At 47.8% G+C, this 27,999-nt stretch overlaps 1 protein-coding gene across 1 annotated transcript; it reads left to right on the forward strand.

Moving 5' to 3' along the window:
* The first annotated feature begins 5,866 nt into the window (after window positions 1–5,866).
* On the forward strand, window positions 5,867–27,879 carry LOC136540071 (transcription factor Y1-like). The gene is made up of 4 exons (XM_066532057.1): window positions 5,867–6,016; window positions 6,204–6,333; window positions 26,632–26,981; window positions 27,453–27,879. Exons 1-4 carry the CDS (start codon window positions 5,884–5,886, stop codon window positions 27,848–27,850), a joined length of 1,011 nt encoding a protein of 336 aa, XP_066388154.1. The 5' UTR covers window positions 5,867–5,883; the 3' UTR covers window positions 27,851–27,879.
* Window positions 27,880–27,999: the final 120 nt, after the last annotated feature.

Here is a 27,999-nt window from a genome sequence, read left to right on the forward strand (position 1 = left end):
TTCATTTAATTGAATTTTCTTGGATAATTCAAATTATAACTGCTAGTCATTCGAATAATGAAAAAAATGAATGAAAAAAATGATATTCATGTTATTTAGTATAATGTGAGGCCGTATCCATGAATAGACCACCAATTTCAAACTTCTTGTTCACGAAACATGACCACGAACTTGCGGTCGAGTTGTTTTTAAATTCTATAAAAAGCAAACGAAGACGGAAAATCTTGAAACTTGTCGAGATGTCATGATATCATATGTGGAGGCTGTGATAAAAAATTATGGAGGTTTTGTGCAAGTTTGTCACGTACAATGCTTACCACCTCGTCGGCCTCTTCACGAAATCGTAAAACTTCTTCGGCGATTCTTCGGTTTGTAAGCATCGTACATGACAACTTGCGCGAAATCTTCTCAAATTTTTATCACAGCCTCCACATATGGTATCATGACATCTTGACAAGTTTCATGATTTTTGGATTTTGTTTGCTTTTTATAGAATTTAAAAACAACTCGACCGTAAGTTCGTGGTCATGTTTCGTGAATAAGATGTTCGAAATTGGTGGTCTGTTCCTGGATACGGCCTCACATTATACTAAATAACATAAATATCATTTTCATTCATTTTTTTCATTATTCGAATGACTAGCGGTTATAATTTGAATTATCCAAGAAATTTCAATTAAATGAAATAAATTAAAGAAATATAGAAAAGTCCGAGAAATGTGCCACATTGGAACATGGAGTATCAGGTATTGTATGAGGACTGCAGAAAAAATTTGGAGGTCAAAAATAAAAAAAAATATGGTTTGCCGAGTGTCAAAAAATGACACTCGGCAAATCACCGCTTTGTCGAGTGTCAGGAGAAGACACTCGACAAAGGGTTAACGGCGGCTACCGGTCGTTAACGGCGACGGCCCTTTGCCGAGTGTTCTGGTTTGCCGAGTGCCCGACACTCGGCAAACATGGTCTTTGCCCAGTGTTATTGTTTGCCGAGTGCTCGGCACTCGGCAAACTACCTCTTTGCCGAGTGCTAGTTATTTGTCGAGTGCTTTCTCTCTGGCACTCGGCAAATAGCTTCTTTATCGAGCGTCCAATAAAAAACACTTGGTAAAGTATGGGACACTCGACAAAGAAGCCATCTCCGGTAGTGATATAACGTGATTTGATTACCTCCTGCAAGGAGTGGTGAGGATACTATCAGTCCACCACCAGGTCTATCATACGAAGGGCTAAATTTACATCAAATTGCAGCACACATTTACATCATGTTCCAAATTAAAATGGCGATGACTAAACCACCTTCCTTGATCTCCTGTTTCTCCCCCCTCTTGTTCGGCTGGGGTTGAAACAATTGTATACTGGATTATTATTGTTGGCTAGTTTGGTGTGAAAGAAAAATACTATTCTGACTGAAAATTTACGATCGTTTACGACCAAGCGAACTGGCTGAAGCTTTTTCTCTCGTCCATGCACCATAGCATAATTGTCAAAATGGCATACACCACTGTCAATAAAGTTATGCTCATAACATCATGCAAACAAGTAGGGAAAAATGAACACCTCGTACGCAATGGAACGATGCTCGAATACAACAGAATTAGCACTCATCATATGCAATGGAGCTGTGCTCAGATACAATAGAATTAGCAAGCTTGTTTATTGATCACATCTTATATAGTTCAGTTGTGCTCTGGAGCACAGAAATATCAAAGATGAAGAGACCATTTGCAATGTTTTTTTTAGGCAACACCATTTGCAATGGTCATATGCATAAGAAGAGGAACTCCAAGAAAACTAAAAATCAGTAAAAAGCATACAGAACATGTGGCCATTGCATCAATAAAACAAAAAGAATGGAACATGACCACTGCCCTAGTTCCTCACAAGATCTTGGTCACCGGCTCATATTCTAAGTAATAAATGGATATGGATAATTTCATCATACAGCCTGTTCGGTTGGCTGGTTTATATCGTTGCTGGTTCATTTATGTGAGAGAGAAATACTGCTGGCTGGTTCAGATGAACAGTACTCATGTGAGGGGGCTGGCCAGCCCAGCCAGCCCCAGCGATCAGGCTGATAGGCATTCGTTTCGCTGAAATTTAGCTTATGCTGATGCTTATGCTGAAATGCTGTGAGAGGAAAACACTGCTGGTTCGCTGGAAAGTAATGCTGAAGTGGTGCAGCAGAACAGAGCCATAAGAAGATAGCAAACAAAATTAATATTTTCATCATTGGCAATGACAATAGCAACCCAGGCGATGTCCCTGTAGCACCACATGTGACACACGAGAGCACCAACCGAGCCAGGCTGAGGAGAAACGAACCTCACCGCGTTTCTTTTGCATCAGAAATGCTATATCACTTTCGGTTGTTTCAGACGCCTCTGACACGCGAATTATAAACCGTCGGATGATTTGTGTTCAGTTGATCGTGTACGTTCGCACGTCCATGTACGTCCGTGTACGCCACGTATAGCTCCAGCACATTGTATTTATTCTCATGTGATTTGTTTATAATTTGTTAATTGTCTTTGTGTTATAATATATTGAGGGTGTTCGGCTGGTATGGTCGTGGAGGAATTTGGATGGTTTGGAGGAATTTATGAGAGGAAAATACTGTTCCGGATAAAAAAATAAGTGGATCAAGACGGGTTTAAGCATACGCGAACAGGGCCATTAATCTTCTTGTCCTTGTCTAACTAGAGAGAAAAAATTGTGACTTGTTAATTGTCTTTATGTCAACCTATATATTAATTTTTTGTTCTTGTCTAACTATAGAAAAAATATAACTTGTTAATTATCTTTGTGTCACCATATATATTAAATTAGAATAAGATAAGGAGAGAGAGAGGGGGGAGGGGGGGGGGGGGCTAGAGATTCCATCAGAGCCGTTCAAGTCCGATCCAGCGATTAAAAAAATTGAGTGTGGAGAAACCCTCCGACATTACAAAAACAGACTCTGCTTTTGCATCCGTTGAGACAAGCCCAGAAGATGGACCAGCCAAGCAAACGGTGCACAACTAGTATAGTACATCAGATGGGACAGGACCCCCGGCATGCAGCGTACCAATCACGCCTTTATTACTGCAGCCTGCCGGCAGCGGCAGCAGTACGTTAATGGCTGCATCACGACACCGATCCCTTCTGCCCGCATAGCCAGCTACTCAGCCAGGGCATGTGTGCGACACTGCGACCGGCCCCCGGATGAGCAGGCGTGCGCGTGATTGGCTCCTCCGATTACCTCCGTCCTGCCTGGGCGTCAGATCACCAAAGCCGTCGAGGCTTGTACGAGTACTCCGTACTGTATGGTGCAGGTTTTGGTCCGGTGAACGGTGACTACTAGATTAAGACCGCGTTTAGTTCTGGCCAAAGTTGGCGCCGTCGGAAATCAAGCTGCACTGTAGTGTACCGTAGCATTTCGTTTGTATTTAATAATAATTGTCCAAACATTGACTAATTAGGCTCAAAACGTTCGTCTCGCAAAGTACAATCAAACTGTGCAATTAGTTTTTGATTTCATCTACATTTAGTACTTCATGCATGTACCGCAAGTTTGATGTGACGGAAAATCTTCTTTTTGTATAGTGCCAAATTCAGAGAATTGGGGAAACTAAACATAGCCTAACTGGAAAAGTTAGAATGCACCTGCAAGCGGCCATCCTATTGGCGGGCAAGCGAATGTCATTTTTTGTGTGCCATCCTATTGATCCCAGCCAGACGTGCAATGCAAGGAAATCTTGCAGGACCAGGGGAGCCTAGAAAATCATATGCGGCCTCGCCCGGCCAGGCTGCGCACGATCACGGGCTCACGGCGCCGGCCTGCTGGCTACTGGCCGAGGAGCGAGGATGCGCCAGTGCAGGACAAGGGCAACCAAATCATTCTTTTTTTTTTTGCGTAAACAAACTTCACTAGGGTCGTCGATCGAGCAGTACTAGTAGCGAGCACTCCACGTTTCTACTGATGCACAGTAACAGTGCTGGTACATACATTTGCTACAGGTCCCAGTACTCCTACAAGTCCTGCCTATGTATAGCATAACAGGAGACATAAAAAGCGCGGGGGGCACCGCTGCTCCGGAGGCGGCGTGAGCGGACGGTGGTGCGGCCTCGCGCCACGGCGCCCACATTGCCGGGCGGCGGGCGCACCCACGTGCCCGCGCCAGCAGCCACACCTACGGCCGCCGCTAGGTACTCGCTCACCACTTGGGACTCGTTCGGTTATCATGCAATATAAGACCAGCAGTCATTCTGGCTGATCAATCGTTCCGACCGAGTACAAGTTAGCTTATCATTCTAGCAATCTGTCACCGTCCCTCATCTCGTCCCATCTTCAGAAAAGCCGAAGCCGCGCCGCACTACAATGGCCCATACCAAAAGCTCTCGCGTCAGCGGTCCACAATGGGCCTGTATTCGTTGTGAGCCCGTTTAGGAGTGGAGTGATACATAGGCAGCTGGGAGAGGAGAGAAGGGTATCGAACATGTATTAACCAAGGGAACCTCTAGCGCCTGGACGTGCGGCGCACCACGCGCGTCTGGACGCCCGCTCAAGTGCTCAACCTACCCGTGCCCGCTTTCGCCCCCGGCCTAGTCCGCTAGCCCTTCGGCGAGCCACGCGCCCCAAGCTTGCCCCATAGCCCGCCGCGTCCGCCTTCACACCGCCCCACGAGCGCGACAAGCACGCCCCAGCCCCCTGATCGCAACACCCCCATCCGCCGGCCCCCAGTGCCTCTGTCCGCTAGCCCCCCGGTGAGCCACGCGCCCCCGTTCGCCGGCCCCCGGTGAGCACCCCCCCCCCCCCCCCTCCCCGATCGAACAACATAAAATGCTCGAATAAAAACACTTGCAACAACATGGAACAACTGTTGTAACATAAGACTAAAGCAGCTGAAACATTTGGAACATATTATTGCAACATTTGAGTGAAGCATATGAAACAGCCTGAATCAGAACGATTGTAATATACATCTAGAAATAGGTGAAACATTTTGAACAAATACTTTGCAACATGCCTTTGAAACATATGCAACATCTTCGATCTACTTTTACAACATACATATGATTCAACTACAACATACCTCTGAAGTATCTGAAACAATTAAAAGATACAATTGCAACATAGGGGGGGAGAGAGCCTGGCGTGGGGAGCTCCATGGCCGCCGGATCTGAGGGCGTTGGGAGCTCCTTGTGGGGGAGGACGCCGCCAGGGTGGGGGAGGAGGACGCCGGGGTGGGGGATGGAGCTGCCGGGGTGGGGGAGGAGGACGCCGGGGTCGGGGAAGGAGCTGCCGGTGTGGGGGGAGGACGACGGCGGAGTGGGGGAGGGCGCGCGCCGTGGTGGATGAGGGTGCCACCGGCGGCTAGGGAGGGAGTGGCGCGGCACGCGCAATGGGAGGGGATGAGAAACATGCGAGCCACGGGGCGAGGGCGGATGAGTGGAGGAGGTGCTTCGCGTCCGGACAGGACGGTAGCCCGTAGCCGATCATTATTCATTTTTTTTAGGGGACAATCATGTAACCGGATCAAGTTGACCGGCCGGTCCGTTACGTGTAAGCGCTAGCGTACTCCGTCTGGGTGCACACGGCCCGCGGGCGAGCCCGCACGCCCCCCACGCGCCGCTGCTATATTATGGCCGGCCGTGGCGTGGCCTCGCTAGCCAGTAGCCACAGCACACACGCACTGCGAGCTGAGAGCGTGTGTCCGGCGCCCTTCCGCGCGGCAAGGAGCGAGCGAGCGCGGACCAAGGTACTATGGTGTGATCAGCGGCGCGGCAAGGAGCGAGCGAGCGCGGACCAAGGTACTATGGTGTGATCAGCGGCAAGGAGCGAGCGAGCGGGCGAGCGCAGACGACGTCGTTGGGGGGATCCGATCCGGCCGGCGGCGGCGCGCGATGGGGAGGGCGCCGTGCTGCGAGAAGGTGGGGCTCAAGCGTGGGAGGTGGACGGCGGAGGAGGACCAGATACTCTCCAACTACATTGCAGAGCACGGTGAGGGATCCTGGAAGTCGCTGCCCAACAATGCAGGTAACCAATTGCAAGCTATACAATATATAGACGCCACGCACGCATCATCACTTACCAGCTCTATCTTGCAACTCGGATCCATCTTATTCATCGTCCTTAGCTAGCTAGAGGCGCAGCACTAGCAAATGATATGATTAGCCCGTCGCCGCACCATGTTAATTTCTCCTGCTGGTGGTACGATGTGCAGGGCTGCTCCGGTGCGGCAAGAGCTGCCGGCTGCGGTGGATCAACTACCTTCGGGCGGACGTCAAGAGGGGGAACATCTCCAAGGAGGAAGAGGACATCATCATCAAGCTCCATGCCACCCTTGGAAACAGGTAACACGCGCCCTAATCAGTAAGCAACTTCGCTCGAGCCCAACAGCCTCATGTACTGTATGTTTATACATGTACACGTGGGAATTGAGCTGTGTCCGTCCGGTCCTTCATCCTTGTCACTGGCTCACAGCTCACTGCATGTGTCGCTGAAGTTGCCGTACGCCCGTACGTGTGGCAGAAGCCAAAAGGGCGTGCTGCGTGTGAAGTTTACTGTCCAATGAGATGCGTGTGATTTCCGAGGCCACGTGTACGTGCATGCATGGCAATATGGCATGATGCTCGAAATGTCAACGGAGAATTCTCTGTCGAGGGTTACGGGTTACTGCCCATCCCCGTCCCTGCGGGGGCAAATTTTCCCGTCCCCACCCCCGTGAAAGCTCACGGGGAACACTTCTTTCCCATCCTCGTCCCCGCTCGGGGATTTAATCCCCGCGGGGATCCCCATCCCTGCATCAAGCACATAGAAAAGACCTGGTACCAGAAAGCTACTCACCATACAAAACATTGCCTTCCACAGGGTAATCAAACTCTGTCTAAGGGTGACAATGGACTGGATGTCTGGATCCTCCCACCACGTTTGTTCTAGAGCACAAGAACATGTCACACAATATCAACATCAGTAACCAAATGACCACAGTAGTTAGGGGCAATTAAGAACTTGGTGCTTCGGCAATACATGACAGCAAAGTAGCACCATAAGTTTACAAGTTCATGGGCTCATCACAAAGAGGCATTACAACACAAAATGACAAATTCATAACAATCTTAGAAGCAAACACTAAGGAGTGTGTTGGGTTCATAAACCTGGGGTCCCTTATGGACCGGCTTCCCAGCAAAGGCTCGGCCCAGCAGACAACGTTGTGAAACCAAACGCACAACTCTTGGGCCAGACCAAGTACCTAAAACAGCAGGCCAGAAGGGCGATCCAATTTCCGACCGGAAGGCCTGGCCGAGGAGAAACGGCGCCTGCCTCCGACTCCGGCCCACCTCTCCGACCGGAGTGCTCGCTTTGGTCTCCAACCCGCCTCCAGACGGCCTCTCCGACTAGAAGGCCTGGCCAAACACCACTTCCGACTCCGACCCGCTTCTCCGACCGAGGATGCGCCGAACCCCTGCTTACAACTTCTCTCCGACTGGCGCAATCAGAGCTGACTGGGACCAACTGACCGAGGACGCCCGCTCGGTAAGGACCAGGAAACGAACGGAGAAAGTAAGGCAGCGCACTCAAGTCAACCGCACTACCAAAGACCATACCCTATACACCTACAGAACAGTACCCTACGACCTCCCTGGCATGATAGAACCCGAGCAGTGTTGTAGGCGCCGACATTTTCCCCTACAGTGTTGTGGGCGCCATCAAGTCCCATACCAGACAAACACGGTAAGGCTCCTATCGATGCGGGACCCATAGGATACCCCGCAAGGGAAAGAGAAGATCTAATCCAACTAGGATTCTTCCCATATAATCTTAGTAGTAGAACAATTAAGTTATCATACTAGGAAATCTCATTGTAAACCGACTAGGACTCTGGCTTCCTAACTATATAAAGGAGGGCATGGCTCCTGAGAGAGAGGGACGACAATTGTACAACACAACATATCACGATCAATCCAACGCAAAGGCTAGCGCCGATTGGACGTAAGGTTATTACTCGATCTATGATCGAAGGCCTGGACCAGGATAAATCGACTGTCTCTTGTGTTAACCATCGAGTTCAGCATACGCCGAAGCCCGAACATACTGCCCCGCGTACTCCCATGGCAGGCTATCGGTGGTAAAACATCGACAGCTGGCGCGCCAGGTAGGGGCTTTCGGCGATTTTGCATCCAAGAGCTCGATGGACCTTGACAACATAATCTTCCCAACGGGATCAACTTTCATCTTCGGCTCATGGGTCTGCGAGGCAGACAACAACGGCAAGCTCCAGAGCCATCTTTTCAAAGATCCAGATCATCATAAAGAGTTTTCTATTTCAACAACTACGACAGATCAGCTCACCAGAAGATTCGCACAGCTCATAGTATCCGATTCAAATCAGATTTCACGGCCGCGCATATCCGATTCGAATTCAAGTTCCAAGGTGAAGTGTCATCCGAGTGCTTTCAAGAAACCGAGTTCTTTTTTGGCAAGATTCCAGAGCACAACCCAAAACAACTCGGATTACCCTCAGAGTTCCTTCAAGAAGTCGAGTCCTTTTCCATTTGGGCTCGACAACATGGCAAAATCCTATCAGGGACAGTTCGAAAGATCCTTTAATCCAATGTTCGGGATACCACTGATAGGAGCCCAGGAGGGTCTCGTGCTAACGATAACATCGCAAGACTGTATCATCCACTGGCCAGGTTCCGTTCCTGAAGATAGTGGAACTCAACTAGTCGGCACAACAACAACAGCTATTCTACCTTACCAAGAAGGAGACTCGATCTACGACATCGAGGCATCTACTAAAGTTATCAGCGGCTCCGACAGCATGAAAACTAACGCCAATAACAGAACGGCTCACACACGAGAAGTGCTCATGGTTCGACGTCCTCGGTCACCATTAAATCTCTTGGAAGCACCCGATGTCAGGTCATCAGATGAATCAGAATCCAACATATCACCCTTTGCCCAGGGCTACGATGGAGAAACCGAGAGTCAAAAACAAGCTAGAGAAAGAAAAAACAAGTTGAAGCAAGGGCACCAACACTGTGCTAGGCAGCGCAGGGAAGCTTGGATCAGATATGAGTCAAAGTTGGCTGAGTACGACAAAAGAAAATCGCAATGAGAAGTCGAAGGAAGACGCACGGCAAATACACCTTACGATAAGATTCGAGAAGCATTAGAAGAACTCGGAGCAACTTCACACCCCGGTGAGAAGTATGAACAGCTCCAGAACTTGCTCCATTCGACGATCCCGAGAACGCATGAAGAGAGAGCTCCATCAAGACTACCCGCCAGATCAACAACCCACCAGCAAGAAGATCAAAACCAAAGGAAATCTGCTTTCGAAAGACTTGGGCCGGGTGGAAGCCATGACGGAGGAAGTAGGAAGGAACATAACCAAGGTCACCGATTTGAACAACCAAGGAAGACCAAGAGTAGGGTGCCTACCCAGACAACCTCGCAAGATTATTCCCATCAAAACGACAGCTGGCCAGAAGAAGGTGCCGAATCCGAATTCAAAGAAACCAGGACACACGACAGATTCCCCTGTTTTGCGAACAGGCTTGCATTGGTACGATTACCTCACAAATTCAAACCGTCTAACCACTCCAAGTATGATGGCAAAACTGAACCAAGGCAATGGCTCAAAATATATTCATAATCAATTGAACTAGCCGGAGGAGACGACGATATCAAAACCCTGTTCTTTCCCATGGCACTAGAAGCCATGCCCATCCAATGGTTCGACAAACTGAATCCAGGATCCATTAGAAATTGGGAGGATTTGCAAAGAGCTTTTTGTGAGAATTTCACAGGAATCATTACACATCCAATCACTCATGCAGAACTGAAAGGACTCAAGCAAAAGGGAGGTGAAAGCCTCAGAAATTACTATCGACGATTCGGCGAACTACGAGCTCAAGTGCATGACATAACCGAACGAGAAGTAATTGAAGCTTTCTCTCATGGAATCATGGCTAGGTGGCAATTTCAAGACTTCTGCAAAGAAAATCCGAGAAACAACGAAGAATTTAGACAAATAGTAGAAAAGATGATTACCGCAGAAGAAAAAACACGAGAGAGGTTCCCGGACAGAAGCAACCAGGACAACTCGGACAGGCAAAATCACCGAAATAGCAGACATCAAGAAAGAAAACGTAGACCAGATAATACTGTGGCAATGGCCGACAAATTAAAGAAGTTTTCCAAACCCAGAAGATATGATGACATTGAAAACATACGTTGCCCATTGCACCCTAATGGGAGGCACACCATCGGAAATTGCTACACTTTTAATGATCGATACACAAGAAAAGATAGTAAGGAAAACACCAAAGAGGACAATCATAAAAGAGATGAAGACAACCACAAGGACAAAAGATTCCAAAAACCCAGGGGAACGGTAGCAGTGATCTTCTTAGGGGCTCCGGATTGCAGAAGCAAACATCAAGAAAAACTAGCACTATGGACCATTATGACAGTAGAACCGGCTACACCAAGATACCTCAATTGGTCACAATATCCTATCCAATTTACCAGAGAAGACCAATGGACTAGCGTGGGAAACGCAGGCCATTATCCACTGGTTTTAGATCCAACTATTGCTGGTATGACCGTCACCAAAGTACTAATCGATGGAGGAGCTGGACTCAACATCATCTTTTTAGAAACTCTAAGGAAAATGGGACTACAACTCGCCGGGATGATCACGCCAACAAGCACACCTTTTTACGGAATAGTACCCGGCAAAGCAGCCATGCCACTCGGACAAATTACTTTACCCGTTACTTTTGGAACTCCTTTAAATTACCTAACAGAGTTTATCAAATTTGAGGTCGCTGACTTCGATTCGTCATATCATGCAATTCTCGGACGTCCAGCACTGGCCAAATTCATGGCAATACCACATTATCCATACTTACTGCTTAAGATGCCAGGGCCCAACGGTATCCTTTCTCTTCGAAGCGATTTGAAGCGTGCTTTTGACTGCGATGTTCAGGCGATCCAAATTGCAGCTAAGGCACAAGCCAACAAGGGAAGAAAAGAAATAGCCGCAATCGCTGCAGAGACAAGCCAAGAAGAATTAGAAATACCGGCTAAAAAGCCCAGCATCATCGCACCACCAAAAGAAGCCGACGTCAAGCAAATTGACTTAGGCACAGGCGATACCTCCAAGACAGCAACCATCAGTGCTCACCTCTCGACAAAATAGGAACTCGCGCTCACCAACTTTCTTTAGGACAACAAAGATATCTTTGCCTGGAAGCCGGCCGACATGCTAGGAGTCCCAAGGGAGTTGGCTGAGCACATAATTGATGTTAATGAAAGCTCCAAGCATGTAAAGCAACGGCTACGACGATTCTCACCCGACAAAAAGGCAGTAATTAAAAAGGAAATAACAAAACTGATGACAGCCGGATTCATCAGGGAAATTCTTCATCTAGACTGGCTAGCCAACCCGGTCCTTGTGCAGAAGAAAAACACGGACGAGTGGCGCATGTGCGTCGACTACACAGATCTCAACAAACATTGCCCAAAAGATCCGTTCGGGCTACCACGCATTGACCAGATAGTTGACTCAACAGCAGGATCTGCACTATTATCTTTTCTCGATTGCTATTCAGGGTATCACCAGATCGCACTAAGAGAACAAGACCAGAGCAAGACATCTTTCATCACCCCGTTTGGTGCCTACTGCTACAAGACCATGTCGTTTGGACTAAAGAACGCTGGTGCCACATACCAAAGAGCTATCCAAACTTGCCTTGGGAATCAAATCGGTGAAAATGTGGAGGCATACGTGGACGATGTAGTGGTAAAAACAAAGAACCCAGACACCCTGATTGAAGATTTAAAGCAAACCTTTGAAAACTTGAAGAGATGGAGATGGAAATTGAACCCAAACAAATGTGTATTTGGAGTTCCCTCAGGACAACTACTCGGATTTTTGGTCAGTCAGTGCGGGATCGAAGCCAGTACCAAGCAAATAAGAGCTATAACAGAAATGGGCCCACCTAGAAGTGTCAAAGATGTGCAGAAACTAATAGGATGCATGGCGGCCCTCAACCGCTTCATATCAAGACTCAGCGAAAAGGGGTTACCTTTCTTTAAACTACTAAAGAAGACAGACAAGTTCGAGTGGACAATAGAGGCCGACGAAGCTTTCAAAAAACTTAAAGAAAACCTCACCTCGTCGCCTGTCCTGACCCCTCCAAAGAAAGATGAAGATATGATGCTATATATTGCGGCGACTCCTACCGTAATCAGCACAGCAATAGTCATAGAAAGAGAAGAACAAGGGCGTGTGTATAAAGTGCAACGTCCCGTATACTACATCAGCGAAGTACTGTCAGAATCCAAAATCCGGTACCCGCATGTACAAAAACTACTCTATGCTCTACTCATCACCTCACGCAAGCTTCGCCACTATTTCGAAAGCCACAAGATTACCGTGGTGACAGATTTTCCACTCGGAGACATCCTACACAATAAAGATGCCACAGGGCGCATATCCAAGTGGGCAGTTGAAATCGGAGCTCTTGACATAGATTTCACCCCACGGAAAGCAATCAAATCTCAAGCCCTCACCGATTTTGTGGCTGAATGGACAGAGATTCAACAGCCTTCATCAGATACAATCCTTGACCACTAGAAGATGTACTTTGATGGATCACTCAAACTAGGCGGGGCCGGTGTAGGCGTTCTCCTCATTTCTCCAGAAGGAAAACAACTCAAGTACGTCCTTCAGATATTATGGCAAGCTACAAATAACAAAGCAGAATATGAAGCCCTCATCCATGGGTTACGAGTGGCAATTACTCTCGGAATAAAGAGATTACTCGTATACGGCGATTTAGTAGTAGTCATCAACCAAGTCAACAAAGATTGGGATTGCACCAAAGAAAACATGAGTGTTTACTATGCTAAAATACGGAAACTCGAAAAACATTTTCAAGGATTAGAAATTCTACACGTCCTGCGCAATTCCAACATTGCAGCAGACGTCCTCGCCAAGCTCAGATCAGATAGAGCGAAGGTTCCACCCGGCGTATTCATAGAAGAGCTATCAGTTCCCTCTATCAAACAATCCGGTGAAACAACCCATGAAATTCAGGCCAAAGGCGTTCAGATCTTGGTAATCAACACTTCAAGGAGCCAAGTTTTCATCAACTACATCAAAGAAAATAAATTGCCAGCAGATAAAGCAGAAGCCACCCAAGTGGTTCGCAGAAGCAAAAACTACGTTCTAGTAGGAGATAGACTTTATAGAAGAGCAGCATCATCAGGAGTACTCCTAAAATGTGTCTCATTTGAAGAAGGAAAAGAGATCCTAGATGAAATACACTCAGGTTGCTGTGGAAATCATGCCGCTTCAAGAACACTAGTTGGCAAAGCATTTCGCACCGGATTCTACTGGCCGACCGCTTTGAAAGACGTAGAAGAACTTGTCAGAAAATGCAAAGGTTGCCAAATGTTTGCAAGACAAGCCCATGTGCCAGCTCACAATCTTATTTGCATCCCACCCGCTTGGCCTTTTTCCTGCTGGGGGCTGGATCAAGTAGGACCCCTGAAGAAAGCAAAAGGCGGTTTCGAGTACATCTTTGTAGCAATCGACAAGTTCACCAAGTGGATTGAATACAAACCACTCGCGAAATACAGCGCAACCAAAGCAGTCGAGTTCATCCAAGATATTATGCACCGCTTCGGCATGCCCAATCGAATCATCATAGATCTAGGTTCCCCCTTCATAGCCACAGAATTCAAGAGCTGGGCACAAGACTGTGGTTTCAGTATAGACTATGCGTCTGTAGCACATCCAAAAGCCAACGGACAAGTAGAAAGGGCTAATGGACTCATACTAGCCGGATTAAAACCAAGGTTATACGAAGAACTAGTGGACTATGGGTCCAAATGGATCGAAGAATTACCAAAAGTAGTATGGGGGCTACGAACTCAAATAAGCAGAGCAACAGGCTACTCACCCTTCTTCCTAGTTTATGGGTCAGAGGCCATACTACCCGCCAACTTGATCTGGACATCACCAAAGATAGAACAATACGATGAAGGAGAAGTAGAACACACAAGAAGATTAGAACTCGACAGCTCAGAAGAAGTCAGAGTAAACACTACCCTCCAATCAGCCAGATACCTACAAGGTCTAAGACGGCACTACAACAAGAGTACCCAACCTTGATCGCTACAAGTCGGAGACTTAGTGCTAAGAAGGATACAAAAGACTGACGGACGACATAAGCTACTCAGTCCATGGGAAGGTCCGTTCATCATCACAAAAGTCACCAGACCAGGCACATACAAGTTAATAACTGAAGATGGAAAAGAAGTCAGCAATACATGGCACATCAGCCAGCTAAGAAGATTCTATGCGTAAAAACAACTCAACAAAAAATAGATATGCAAGCCATAAGGGACCAACGTTCACAATTGATGAAAGACAATACTCTTCAACAACATATGTATTAATTTATATTCATGATCAATAAAGATGATATTCATCCACAGCACGTCTTGTCATGACTTCCAACGAGTTGTTTTCACGAAACAAAAAGCAAAATGGCTAAAAACATGCCTAAGCATCCCGGCCGAGAGCAAAATAGCTGAAAACACGCTTGAGCCCGCTGATGAGGGTAGCTAAAAGCTAACACCCGAAACAAAAAGCAAAATGGCTGAAAACATGCCTGAGCATCCCGGCCGAGAGCAAAATAGCTGAAAACATGCTTGAGCCCGTCGATGAGGGTAGCTAAAAGCTAACACCCGAAACAAAAAGCAAAATGGCTGAAAACATGCCTGAGCATCCCGGCCGAGAGCAAAATAGCTGAAAACACGCTTGAGCCCGCCGATGAGGGTAGCTAAAAGCTAAAAACTAGTCAACCAAAATTGAACTTCAAAAGACCCTCCAGCTCTTCGTTCCGAAAAGCAAGAGGCTCGGGGGATAAATCTAGATAGGAATACTTTTTCCTCAGAAAAGCACAAGCACCAAGTTCGTCAAGGAAACATTCTATGCCGAGTCATTTTTACATAGCGCGGATGAATGGTTATCAACACAAAGATTTACATCTAACAAGTCATAGCGTGGACAAAGCACTCGATGGATCACAAAAGGGGACGAAAAGAAAAGTACTCGACAAATCGAGGGGTCTCATCGGAATAACGCACAGAGTTGTTTTGCGGAGCAGAGACGAAAACAGGACAAAGTAATCAGCAAGTCAAGTAACTTCAACCGCACCCGGGCAAAGAATACATCAACAAAAATAAAGAATCTTCATTTAAAGAGGAGTGTAATATTACAAGGGGATGAACAGTCGAATCAAGCATTGTCATCGGAAAGAGAAATGTCAATATTTAGACTGTCTACAACCCTACTGGCTAAACCTTCGACCTCAGGCTCCATCCTCTCAATGGCGTCAAGGTATTCTTGGCTTTCAGCTTCTTCTGCTATCTTGGACAGAGGCGCCTCTGGAGCAAGGACCCGGACCTGGGCTAGCACATTCTTGGTACATACTTGAGCACACTTCTTTGCGAGCTCTTGGAAACGAGTCGGAATCCAAGGAATGAACTGCGCCCAAGATTGCCCATCATCCGCTGGAGTCCGGAGAACATCGGCTACTGAGCGAAAAGATTTCCACAAAACGTTCCAATTTTCAGTAGCCATCGCCAGTTTCCTAGACAAAACTTCAATAGTTTTTAGGCCTGCACAAGATCTTTGTCAGCTCCGCGCCTAATCAGCTTAGCAAGGGCGAGTTCTTCCTCAGCATGAGTAATTACCTCCTCAGCTTTATTATGACTAGAGCGGACAAGAGCCTTCATTTCATCGATACTCTTCGAGAGCTTCTGCTTCTCAACTCGAAGAACTAGACAAGACATCCAAGAACAAGTCAGCGGAAAAAGAAGTCAAAATACAAGAAGAAACAGGCATAACCCATGGCACCTTTGCATTCATCCTTCGCAGACTCCACCGCGGCATCTCTCTGCTTCTCCGTCTCCACTACCCGAGCACAAAGGGTCTTCTCCTCCTTTCGATGCATTTGACGCTCTGTCTCCAACTCAGCCCAGAGAAGGTCGAGATCGGCTTTTAGAGCATCCACCTCAGAAGACAACTTTCTCTCATTTTCAGATGAGAAAAAGAAGCCAGAATGATCACGAGAGAAAGACTGAGCGAAAAGAGGCAAAGAGAAACAAGGCGTGAGAACAGAAGAAAAACAAGCACACAAAAAAGAGCGGCAGTAAAACCTACCTGGAGCTTTTCACCAAAAGAAGTCGCGAGGGTCGATAAGCTCCCCTAGGCTGTGGTCAGCTCCGATAACCGATGAGTGGCATCGAACTGTTGCACCACACCACCGGAAAAAGAGGGACCGCCGGAAGCAAGAGAAGGGGAAGGAGAGGCCGGCTGGGGCGAAGAAGGAGCGACCAAAGCAACCTCCAGAGAAGCCGGAGCCAAACCCTCAGAAGGACCCGGCACGACGGCCACAGTCACCTCCGAAGCGGCCAAATCCGCAACTTCGCCAGGTAGCTCCGAAGCTCCCACGGCAACTTCATCAACAGAATGTTGTGAGTCCTGAGGCTCGGAACTCATTGGCACGGCGGGAGGTAGAGAAGAAGTCGATGAAGAAATGAGAGAAGACGAAACACTAAAAAGTGACAAAAGGAAGCACCGATAAGAACCAGAAGAAGAAAGAAGCCAAAAGGATAAAAGCCAATGAAGAAACGAGAGAAGACGAAACACTGAAAAGTGACAAAAGGAAGCACCGATAAGAACCAGAAGAAGAAAGAAGCCAAAAGGATAAAAGCCAGAATTTACTCACCCGACTACTTTCTTCTTCGCAAAGCCAAAAGAAGGCCTCGCAGGGGGAACCACGATGGCGAAAACGTCCCCGCCACCCGGCGATGGGAGCGAGATAGCCGACAATGGAGCCGCAGAAGAAGCCGGGGATGGAACCATGAAAGAACTCCGCACTAGAGGAGCGGTAGAGCTCGGGACAGAGGCAACCAAAGAACTCGACACCGGAGCTTCAGAAGAAGTCGGCGCGGGAGCCTCGGAAGAACTCACACCCGACCTCCGATTACTTCAAAAAGTTCAAGGATGAAAGTCAAGACAAAGAAGAGAAATTCGATACAACAGGAATATGAAAAACAACTCACCGCCGCATGACGAGGGGTACTTCATCATCCTCTTCTTCCTCAGCCAAGAAAACCAGAGCACCTGCTGAAAAGAGGATAAAAACTACTCAGTTCAAGAGAGAAACAGGAAAATAAAGGAACAAAGAGTATTAAATGTGCTCACCTAAGAGCATGCTAGCAACGACTGGAGTACCTGAGGGAGTACTTGGTTTGCGAGGCTTCTTGGAGACAGGTAGGCCAGATGAAGACCCATCCGTTCGCCCCCTCTTCGGGACACTGCGAGGACCGCGAGGGACTAGACGAGGAACATATTCTTCATATACATCAACAAATCTGGAAGAAACCCTAGGAAGGGCTGTAGAGGTTTGGGACTTACTAATTGTAGAAGTTCTAGCTAGACGATCCCCAGTCTCCGCCACGGTAGGGAGAGCATCAAGGGGGATCGGATCGACAAAGTTCCACCCAAGCTCCTGCGAAAAAGAATAAAACACCGAGACAAAGAAAGGCTAAGCAAGAATGGATGCAGCAAGGGTACATAAAGTACTCAAACAAGAAGATAGACAACTCACAGCTGGGGGCGGGTTGTTGGCTGAGAACTCAGAGACGGCAGGAGGAATGACGCTCACTCCCTTCGGCATTTTCTAGAGGCGCTCGAGTACCTCCTCACCGGTCAGCTCAAGAGCTAGGACCATGCGTGAGGGATCCTCGGCCCCAGAATACTCAAAGCCAAGATGTTCCCACTCCTTCAAAGGCTGAACCCGGCGACAAAGAAAGCTTGAAACGATACCGAAGCCGGTCAAACCCTGTTGTTTCAGCATGCTAATCCTATCAAGGAGCGGCTGGATCGCTTGAATCTCAGCAGGTGACTCAAGCTTCTTGTCCCATCGGTCGTTCACCACAAGACCAGATCTAGAGTGGACGATGAGGGAAGGGATCAAATTGGCAGCATAAAACCACTCGGCACGCCAATCTTTTACGGAGTCGACCAGGTCATAGTCAAAAAACTTAATCTTGAGACCCTGGCAAAACTGAATCCCGCAACCGCCAAGAACACTGGTTTCTTCACGGCGGGGTTGAGGTTTCAGACGAAAGAAAAAGCGAAAAAGAGATAGAGAAGGAGGGATCTCAAGGAAGGCTTCACAAAGGTGAACAAAAATAGAAAGATGGAGAACGGCATTGGGGGTTAGATGGTTCAGACTAACCCCGAAATAACCAAGAAACTGATGAAGGAAGGCGGAAGCAGGAAGACAAAGTCCGGCGTAGACAAAGGAAACAAAGAGGACAATCTCACCAGGACCCGGAGCTGGAACCCGATGCTCGCCTAGAACTCTCCATTCAGCGATAACTTTGCTTTGGATCAAGCCATCGCTAACGAGCTCACGCAGCTGGTCTTCGCTTGTTGTTGGAGCCGGCCAAACCTTCTGAGCAGCCCTCATGGCCACGAACTCCTGGTTTTCGATCAAAGAAAGGGACGACTCCTCATCCACGAAGGTCGCCTGAGACTTGCTTGCGGTTTTCTTCTTTCCCATGAACTGGCGGAAGCAAAGAAGGCACTAGGGAAGAGAAAGCTAGGATGAAGATGATCGAGTGACAGCGATGAAGACAGTGGTGGATTTCTGAAAGCTAGGGTATAAAGGCAAGAGCTAGGCAGCAAGGGAAAGGAAGATAAAAGGTCTTTAAATAGATCTTTCAGTAACAAAAACGGACCACAAGGCCCATTAAAACACAGTGTGAGAATGCAACGGTCCATTTACCGATGTAGCTAAAACGGCGGAGGGCATGAATCCACACAATGGTACAAACCAACGGGCAGATTTCAGACTTATCCACACGGCACCACGGCAGGGTTATCAGATGAACTACAAGAACAACTCGTCAAACCAAGAAGAAAGAAAGGGCTACCTCGCAAGGAACAAAGTAACCTGATTATTTAAGAAAGAACTCGGTAACCTCATGAACGACAGAGATCACAGTAGAAAAGTAAAAGACAACTCAGAAGACAAGATTCGTTACATTACAAGCAACTTCAAAAATGAAAGATTACAAATCTTACAAGACCCAATGAACTCGGCGCCACGAAAAGCAAAGTAGCAAAGAGGAACACGAACACGGCTAGGCTCTGGAGCGACTACGTGTCCCAAATTGCTACTCGGAAGGACAAACCGCCATCAGCTACACTGTTTTCTTCAAAGGACGGACGCAATGCATCCAAGGCGGAAATCGGCAGCACGGCAGGGCAACATGGAGCAGAGAAGGCCAGCGGGCATCTGTCTACCCAAGACCGATGTGATGCTAGATATGGTGTTGATCTGCACCGGACAGTCTCAAGACAGGCGACGAGGATCAACCCAGAACTGCCGGATGAAGGAACGAAGCCTACATCACAAGACTTCCTTCAACTACCACCATGTACACCATGGCACAATGCTGTCGCGGGATTAGCCTACCTCTAATCTCTATCACAAGACTTCCTCCAGCTACGACAAGACACACAAGAACTACAAAATATGACTGGGGGCTGCTCTACTTCACAAACTACCATGTTCATAACCACAAAGGTTTCAACAGAATGTCCAATGGATGAAAACAAGCACTCCGGGATAGTATTTATAGTCCAAAGGAGCGGCGCACATGGACTAGGAGAACCAATAAAATAAGCCTAACAAAGTACACAGTGAAAAGATAGGACTCAATAATGGATGACTCAGGCGAGAGGAAGCAGTACTCGAAAACAGGCATATTCGGAAGAATATACCAGCACAGTACAACCCGTGAACAAAAGGCATTTACACTCAACCACCACCATACAACTACATCTGACAACGACAACGACACATCAAGACTCTTCATCTAACTTCTTTTCTAAAGGGAAGAACTCGGACAAAGCACGGGGCTGCGGGACATATAGCCCCAGAATTTTTTGAAGACAAGAACCTGGACCCTCCAACTTTTGCAAGTAAAAGCAAGAGGCTCGGGGGCTACACTCAGTGAGTGCAATTTTTACAAAAATTGCACCCACCCAAAAAGAACCCGGACATAAGCTCGGAGGCTGTATGCCGCGAAACTACTCGAATGATGGTTTAATCCAAGACTAAAGGGCTGCTACGGAAAGATGCCGCAAAACTACTCGAATGATGACATAATCCAAGTCTCGGGGACTACTTAAGAACACAAATTTTCAAACAACATAAAGGATCAAGACCCTCCAACTTTTTGTTCCAAATAGCAAGAGGCTCGGGGGCTACACTTAGTGAGTGCGCTTTTTCCCTCAACGCAGACCACTTCAAGACATTACGACAAAAAGAACCCGGAACAAGCTATATTCGAGTTCTTTTTTATAAAACTTCAACGAACAATAAGAGCAACTTCAAGACAAGATCCTCCAGCTCCTTGTTCTAAATAGCAAGAGGCTCGAGGGCTACAACCAGATGGATGTACTTTTTCTTCAAAAAGCACTCACCACTCGAAGATCCCAAGAAGCGCTACAAGGTTTCACTCCAGAAAGCACTCGGATGACATTTTGTTCCTACTCAACAAGACTTGAAGGAGCAAAGCAAGACTTTCAGAGCTCAACCATGAAGTGCTCGGGGGCTTATCGATACGGGACCCATAGGATACCCCGCAAGGGAAAGAGAAGATCTAATCCAACTAGGATTCTTCCCATGTAATCTTAGTAGTAGAACAATTAAGTTATCCTACTAGGAAATCTCATTGTAAACCGACTAGGACTCTGGCTTCCTGACTATATAAAGGAGGGCAGGGCTCCTGAGAGAGAGGGACGGCAATTGTACAACACAACATATCACAATCAATCCAACGCAAAGGCTAGCGCCGACTCGACGTAAGGTTATTACTCAATCTACGATCGAAGGCCTGAACTAGGATAAATCGACTGTCTCTTGCGTTAACCATCGAGTTCAGCATACGCCAAAGCCCGAACATACTGCCCCGAGTACTCCCGTGGCAGGCTATCGGTGGTAAAACATCGACAGCTCCCCACACATGCCTCTAGGCATCAACAGTGTTGTAAGCGCCGGTATTTACCGTACCAGGCGAACATGGTAAAACCCCTTGCATGTCTCTGGGTATCAACAGTGTGGCAGGCACCGACGTCTGCCATACCTAAAGAAGACGACGCAACCTCCCACGTGCGTATGACAATAAACAGTATTGTGGGCGCCTACCATCATCTTGTACCCGCCAGCGTGAGTAGCAAGACTTAGCAACATACATACTCTCTCCCTCTCACTTGTAAGGCCATCTCCTTCATATATAAAAGGGGATGCGATCTCTCCCAAAAGAGTTGATTCGGATCGATCAAGTTCACTAGTACACAATAACAGAACCACCAGGTTTAAACCTCGAGCACACGCTCGAACACATAGCACGTAGCGGAGCTCCCATCACTCTCGGCCCCTTTGACCAGAGTCCAACCGAATCTCTTGTATCCCCTATCTTTCTCCTTCTCGTTTGTAACCCAACTGCAAACTTCGAGCACCTGGGCTCAGGAATAAAGTCATCGACCGACTCAAACTGGATGTAGGGCACGTTGCCTGAACCAATGTAAACCATGTGTCATTAAGTGCTAGGCCACATCCGATCACAATGTATGACAAAACTACAAATATTTATGTTTTGGTCACTTTCTGCACCGATAGTTGGCGTCATCCCTAGGGAAGACGTTGTACGTTCAACACTTTTTGGTCATCGGATGGCCCACTTTTCCGCCACCTTCGCCTACAGAAAGTGGGATAGAAAAGCATTAGAAGAATTAATTTAGAACCATCACACTTGTAGAATGTATGGAGTATACCACAAATGGGACAGCACAAGTACCTTGGTATTTGTTTCGCAGCTAGTTCTGTGAACACATTAAAGCCTCCAGGATATCTGAATTAAGCCTACTATGGTGCTCACTAAGAACACGTCCATTAGTGCTAAATACAGATTCAGATGCAACTGTACTAACTAGCAATCTGTTCGGCTAAACTGAAATGGGTACTGTTCATGCTGGATTTTACTGTTTATGCTGAAATTTTGTGAGAGAAAAACACTGCTCCGGCTGGAGAAATAGGCGAGTCAGCCAGCCGAAAACGACCAGCCGAACACGCCCTAGGATGGCAAATATATCTTGTGCTACCTTCCTCAATATGGGATAACGTGCTCATCGTCATCAATTTGTATCGGCTCAGAATCATTAACAGATTCAGTTTGTGGTGGAAGTGATTGTGAATCTTGTTGGCTGCTACTCCCGCTGTCTTGAGTTGCGTTCATAGTGAATCTGACAATTAATAAATAAATATGAATGAAATTTGTGACTATATATGAAATATGCAAACATAAATAAAATGCACTTAAACATGCTGCAATAATCTGAAGCTCAGAGCATAGAATATAAATATGAACATTGTACCATACTATGTAAATCGTTACACACATATACATTCAATAATAATCTGAAGTTTTAACTAAATGATTCAGAACCATGGATTTTAGTTGCATTCATTCATAAATCATAACGATGGAATATAGTTTATACGTGCAAAAATGTTAATATAAACAAGCTAATAAGAGAAGAAGATTAGCGAGATTAAAACCGACCCCATGGATTTTAGTAGCCGGAGGCCACCGTCGATTGATGCTTCTGGAGTGGTCGGAGCAAGAGCTCCTTCAATTGCAAGACGGCTTGGCGTCTTGGTCGTGGACTTTTTTATTTGAGGCTTTGGAGGTCGTCCCTTTGCAGAAGCGACAATGGCTGCAGCAGGCGCCAACACGGCAGATCTAGTAGCCGGCATAGCATTTGGTGGTCGATCCAAATCCAAGGCGACCCTTCGTGAGGACCGCCAGACGTGGGTTAGTGAGTGAACGAGAACGATGCAGGCATGCAACCATAGCCCATACCCCGCCCATGCCCGATAGGCAAAATCTCAAGGGAGGACTAAGACACGCTTGTGCAAAGTGTAGGAGTGCAGGCTACATGGAGTCTTAGTTTCTCACCTTACTTCATCACCATCCGAGCTTGGAGGCGGGGAGGGCGAAGCCATGGTGGCCGACGGTGAAGGTTGTGCGGATGCATCTCCCGTGATGCTCTGCAGGCGGCGCGGCCCTGGTGGTGTGGATCCGATGGTGAGCTGCTGGAGAGGTGCGAGCCTGTGAGAAGTAGCTACAATCTAGCCAGCCCCCATCTCCGGTCAGCATCTGGTCCTCTTTCCCGTCTTCGGTGACTGCAGGTGGTCGGTGGAGTGGAGTGGCTGCAGGAGGTGGAGTGGCTGCGGCGGCGGCAGCAGGTCTGCGAGTCGTGACTCATGAGTCATGAACACACGATAGGGATTAGGGAGCGATAGCGGCGGCTGGGGGGGAGGGGATTGGGAACGAATGGAAAGGATAAGGTTAGGGTTACACATTGCCTTATATATGTACGTAGGAATTGGGCCTTCTCAGATAGGCCTTAAACACTTTGGGTCCCCGCGGGGAACGGGGACGGGGGCATGTATACCATCTCCGCCCCCGTCATACCCGATGGGGATGATTTTTCCCCCATTTAATTCCCCATGGGGACAAGATTTATACCATCCCTGTCCTCCTAATGGGTGAATTCCCTGTGGGGAATCGGAGAACGGGGCCCTGTTGACATCTTGACATAATGCCCCACACTGCTCATGGTTTCGAAATTCGCATAATGTGGTAGTAAGAGCATCTCTAGCAGCCGGTACAAATCTCCCAATAAGATAGTATTAGAGTGGTCCAATATTATTTTTTGAACTATTGCTGAAGATGCTACAGCAGAACACTAATAATCTCCCACAAACGTGGGACTCACATGTTAGTTATAATTTCTTTATTTTCTTTTTTCCCTTTTCTTTTGTCTCCCCTCTGTTCATCTTCTCCGTATCGTGACTTTCCGACTTCGTGTATTCTACCGATCGGAGTCGGCGCCTGCCGCGCGGGAGGATGAGAGGAGGTCGGCACCATCTAGGGTGAAGAAGTAGGGCTTGGCCTCGGAGCTGAGGAAGTCGCAGGTGGCACGGGCGGTGCCCAGGGTCGTCGTTGAGGCAGTCGCAGAGGAACCCGTCGGCGGTTTTAGGGGGGGATCTCGCCACATCGAGCATGGCGAGGAGCGATGGCCCTGAGATCGACCACACGAGTTCTTCTCCCACAACCACATGAATCGACCTTGCGGCGAGGAGCGGGAAGAGCATGCCGACCTTGCGGTGCAGGGTGAGATGTCGATGGCGCAGATGTCGGCACCGTCGAGGAGCACGGTGCTGGGCGCGGGATCCTTAGGCGGTTGAAAGCATGGAGCAGCGTGGACGTGGAGCAGGCTCCCGGAGAACCTGTTGAACGCCGACAACAAGGATGGGCGACATGTGAGGATCAGAAGAAGAGGTAGTGTGGGAGGAAGAAGAGGAGGCAGTTATCATGGGACTCACACTATAGGGGGAGATGGAACCCCCTTCATTTGAGGGGAGAAGAACAGTTTTTTGGTGGCCACAAAAAAAGGGCTATTAGGGCACTGGAGGAGTAGAAAAAAATGACATATCTTCCCAATATGACCATTTTATGGGGATGGGGTGAGATTGGAAAACTGCTGGAAATATTGTAAGGGCTAAAAACAAGTTAAATATATACGACTTGCTGATCGTAATCGGTCATATGGTCGTTACATCTCTAAGACGAAAAGCTGCAGCACGTGGAAATTAAAGCTCGATCTAGGCACTTTCTCATGTTCAAATATATGTATTAAATGGAGATAAGAAAGCTGCTAGTCCCTCCGTTTCTGAATAAATAGATTTCAAGTAAGTTTAGGATAAACTAGTATGACAAATAAAAGACCATACTATCCTTCATTTATTGGAATAGTTATACACTTTTTGGTTATTATTTTAGTTGTAGCATTTACTATACCCACCCAACTACAGAAACTTAAGACTGAACTGGAGAATTTGGGAGCGGTAATAAGGGGATATTTGGCGTGGCTCCGCTCCACGTGCTCCCCTGTCGAAGCCAGAGCCCTTCTGCTAGAGCTCGAAATCATGGCTTCGCTAGTCGTACAAAGAAATGGCTCCTCCTCATTCTACGACCTGCGTTGTTTGGTGCGGCTCCGCTGCTAGAGCCAAAGCCGCACCAAACAGGCCCTAAATATGATAGAACTCTGAGGAAAATAAATGAGTTGGTAGACGATTTAGCCTCTAAAGATTGATTTATTTGTAGACAAATTTTTATGGTAGGAATTTATTTATTCAGTAACAGGAGGAATACTAAGCAATACTTTGATAGCAACATGCACATATATATACTATTTCCATTCTATAGAATGCAAAAAAAAAAATTGCTACATCAAATTTGTTTAACATTTTTTTTCAAGAATCTTCTTTGATTTTGACTGAACATGTAGGAAAAATACATGTAATAGTATTTATAATACCAAATATATAAATACAATATCAATATATTTCTTAACGATAGATTTTACTAAACTGATTTAATGTGTTGTAAATTTAGGACAACCTATACGAACAATAATATTTGGAGCATCTCTAAGAGATTAGCCAAAATATCTAGCCAAATTTATTGATTTAGCTACTCTTTAAAATAGATTTGATAAAACCGTATTAGAGTACTGCAACAGACTCTGTAAATTTTGGCTAGTGAGATAGACTATCCAAAAGTAGAGAGCGAATGCGGTGGGATGGAGAGCTACTAAATTTGAAGAGTCATTTATATAGTCTGTTGGAAACCTTTTTCCTTTAATAATATACACATTTACCTTTAGAAAATGATTTGGCTAATCTCTAGAAGATGCTCTAATATAGCTATATCTTTCCCTGGTACAATACACAAAATTCTTTTAAAGAAAGAATAATATTTGAAAATACTATTAACGGACGATGGAGCTAGTTCAGTGTCCTGACTCTACTTTCTCCGTATTAAATTATAAGTCGCTTTGACTTTTTTGATTCATCTATTTTACTATGTACGTAGACAATACTACTTGCAGTCAGAAGGAACCGAGTCCAGTCAGCACGCATACGTACAGTTTTTCCTTCTTACCATGGCAAAGGTGTATGTACACACGCACGTAAGCATGCACACACACAACGCTATCTTATAAGTCGCTTTGACTTTTTTGATTTATCTATTTTAGACGGTACTTGCAGTCAGAAGTAACCGAGTCCAGTCAGCACACGTACGTACAGTTTTTCCTTCGCAAAGGTGTATGTACACACGCACGTAAGCATGCACACACACGCTATCTGAAGTTACTGCTTTTTTGGGACTAAGAAACACGACGCCACGCACTCTAGCCAGCCAGTGAAATGGAACAGTATTTTCTTCTTATGACATTTTAGCGTAAACATTAGCATTAGCCAAATGTCGCCTTCTTTTCGCGTGCAGTATTTCGGTTGTCGTTTTTTGCTGTGCCGTGTAATACGGAGCCGCCAAGTGCCCAACAAGCAGTGATCACTCAGCATCGTCCTTGCGATTTACGTATTTGCTCCGATGCCTGCATGCAGGTGGTCCCTGATCGCCAGCCACCTCCCCGGCCGAACAGACAACGAGATCAAGAACCACTGGAACTCGCACCTCAGCCGGCAGATCCACACGTACCACCGGAAATACACCGACGGGCCGGACAACACCATCACCATCGACATGAGCAAGCTGCACAGCGCCGACAAGCGGCGCGGCGGCAGGACCCCGGGCCGGTCGCCGAGGAGCGCCACCAGCAGCGGCAGCAGCAGCAGAAAGAGCAAGAGTAAGCAGCCGGACCCTGAGCCTGAACCGGAGTCCGGCGACGCGAAAGGCGCGTCCAGCCCGGCCACCGTCACCATCGACATGAGCAAGCTGCGCAGCGACGACAAGCGGCGCGGCGACAGGACCCCGGACCGGTCGCCGAAGAGCGCCACCAGCAGCAGCACGACCAAGAGCAATCAGCCGGACCCTGAGCCCGAACCGGAGTCCGGCGACGCGAAAGGCGCGTCCAGCCCGGCCACCGCCGCGACGTTGGCGGCGCACAGCGACGGGGCGCGATCCGGATCCGGATCCGAGTGGCCCTGCAGCGACGATGCGACCGGGCTGGACCCGATAGAGCTTCCGGACCTCTGGGAGGCCGAGAGCGATATAGACGCCCTGATGTCTATCGGGGCTGGCCACGATTCCACGGTTACCCCCGAAGGATTGGAATTTGACGCGGTGATCGGTGAGGCCCAGGTGGACGACCTATTCGACATGGACTGGGATGGCTTCGCAGCACATCTATGGGGCGGGCCGGAGCAGAACGACAAGAGCGCGCAGCTGCAGCTGGCCGCTGAGCCGCAGGCTGCTGTTGCGTTGGGCTGCGCCGTGGTGGACCCGGATCCGAACCAGCCCAACAGCAGCAGCGGCAGCACGGCCGAGGGGCCCTTCACCGAGGACGCGACTGGGCCGTGGGTGCTGGACCCCATTGAGCTCGGGGACCTCTGGGAGGCCGAGAGTGAGATAGACGCCCTGATGTCGTCTACAGACGCAGCTCTGGAAGGATTTGACGCGGTCGGCTGTGAGGCCCAGGTGGACGACCTGTTCGACATGGACTGGGACGGCTTCGCAGCCCATCTATGGGGCGGGCCGGAGCATAACGACCACAGCGCGGAGCTGCAGCAGACCGCCGAGCCGCAGGCTGCTGCTGCGGCCTGCACCCCGGGCGAACACGAGCTTGAGGCGTTCGAGACTTGGCTCCTGTCCGACTCGTTCTGACAGTTCCGCCATCAAACCGATCAGACCAACCAGGTGGCCATATGATCGACGCAGCAAGGTGTTGTTCGTCTGTACAGCCTTTGTAGATTTTGTTTTTAGCTCGTAATAACTAGGTGCTGTTTCGTGCATGGCGTATTGGCATGGACCCT

This window comes from Miscanthus floridulus, chromosome 2 (assembly GCF_019320115.1).
Source record: "Miscanthus floridulus cultivar M001 chromosome 2, ASM1932011v1, whole genome shotgun sequence".
In the NCBI taxonomy this organism is placed as follows: Eukaryota; Viridiplantae; Streptophyta; class Magnoliopsida; order Poales; family Poaceae; genus Miscanthus; species Miscanthus floridulus.

Bases quoted from the DNA above. Each gene is read 5' to 3' on its own strand.
- LOC136540071 (XM_066532057.1), top strand. From the start codon at position 5,884: ATGGGGAGGGCGCCGTGCTGCGAGAAGGTGGGGCTCAAGCGTGGGAGG. The intron at 6,334-26,631 runs GTAACACGCGCC...GCCTGCATGCAG, and splicing joins CATGCCACCCTTGGAAACAG to GTGGTCCCTGATCGCCAGCC. The intron at 26,982-27,452 runs GGCGCGGCGACA...CTGTTGCGTTGG, and splicing joins GCTGCGCAGCGACGACAAGC to GCTGCGCCGTGGTGGACCCG.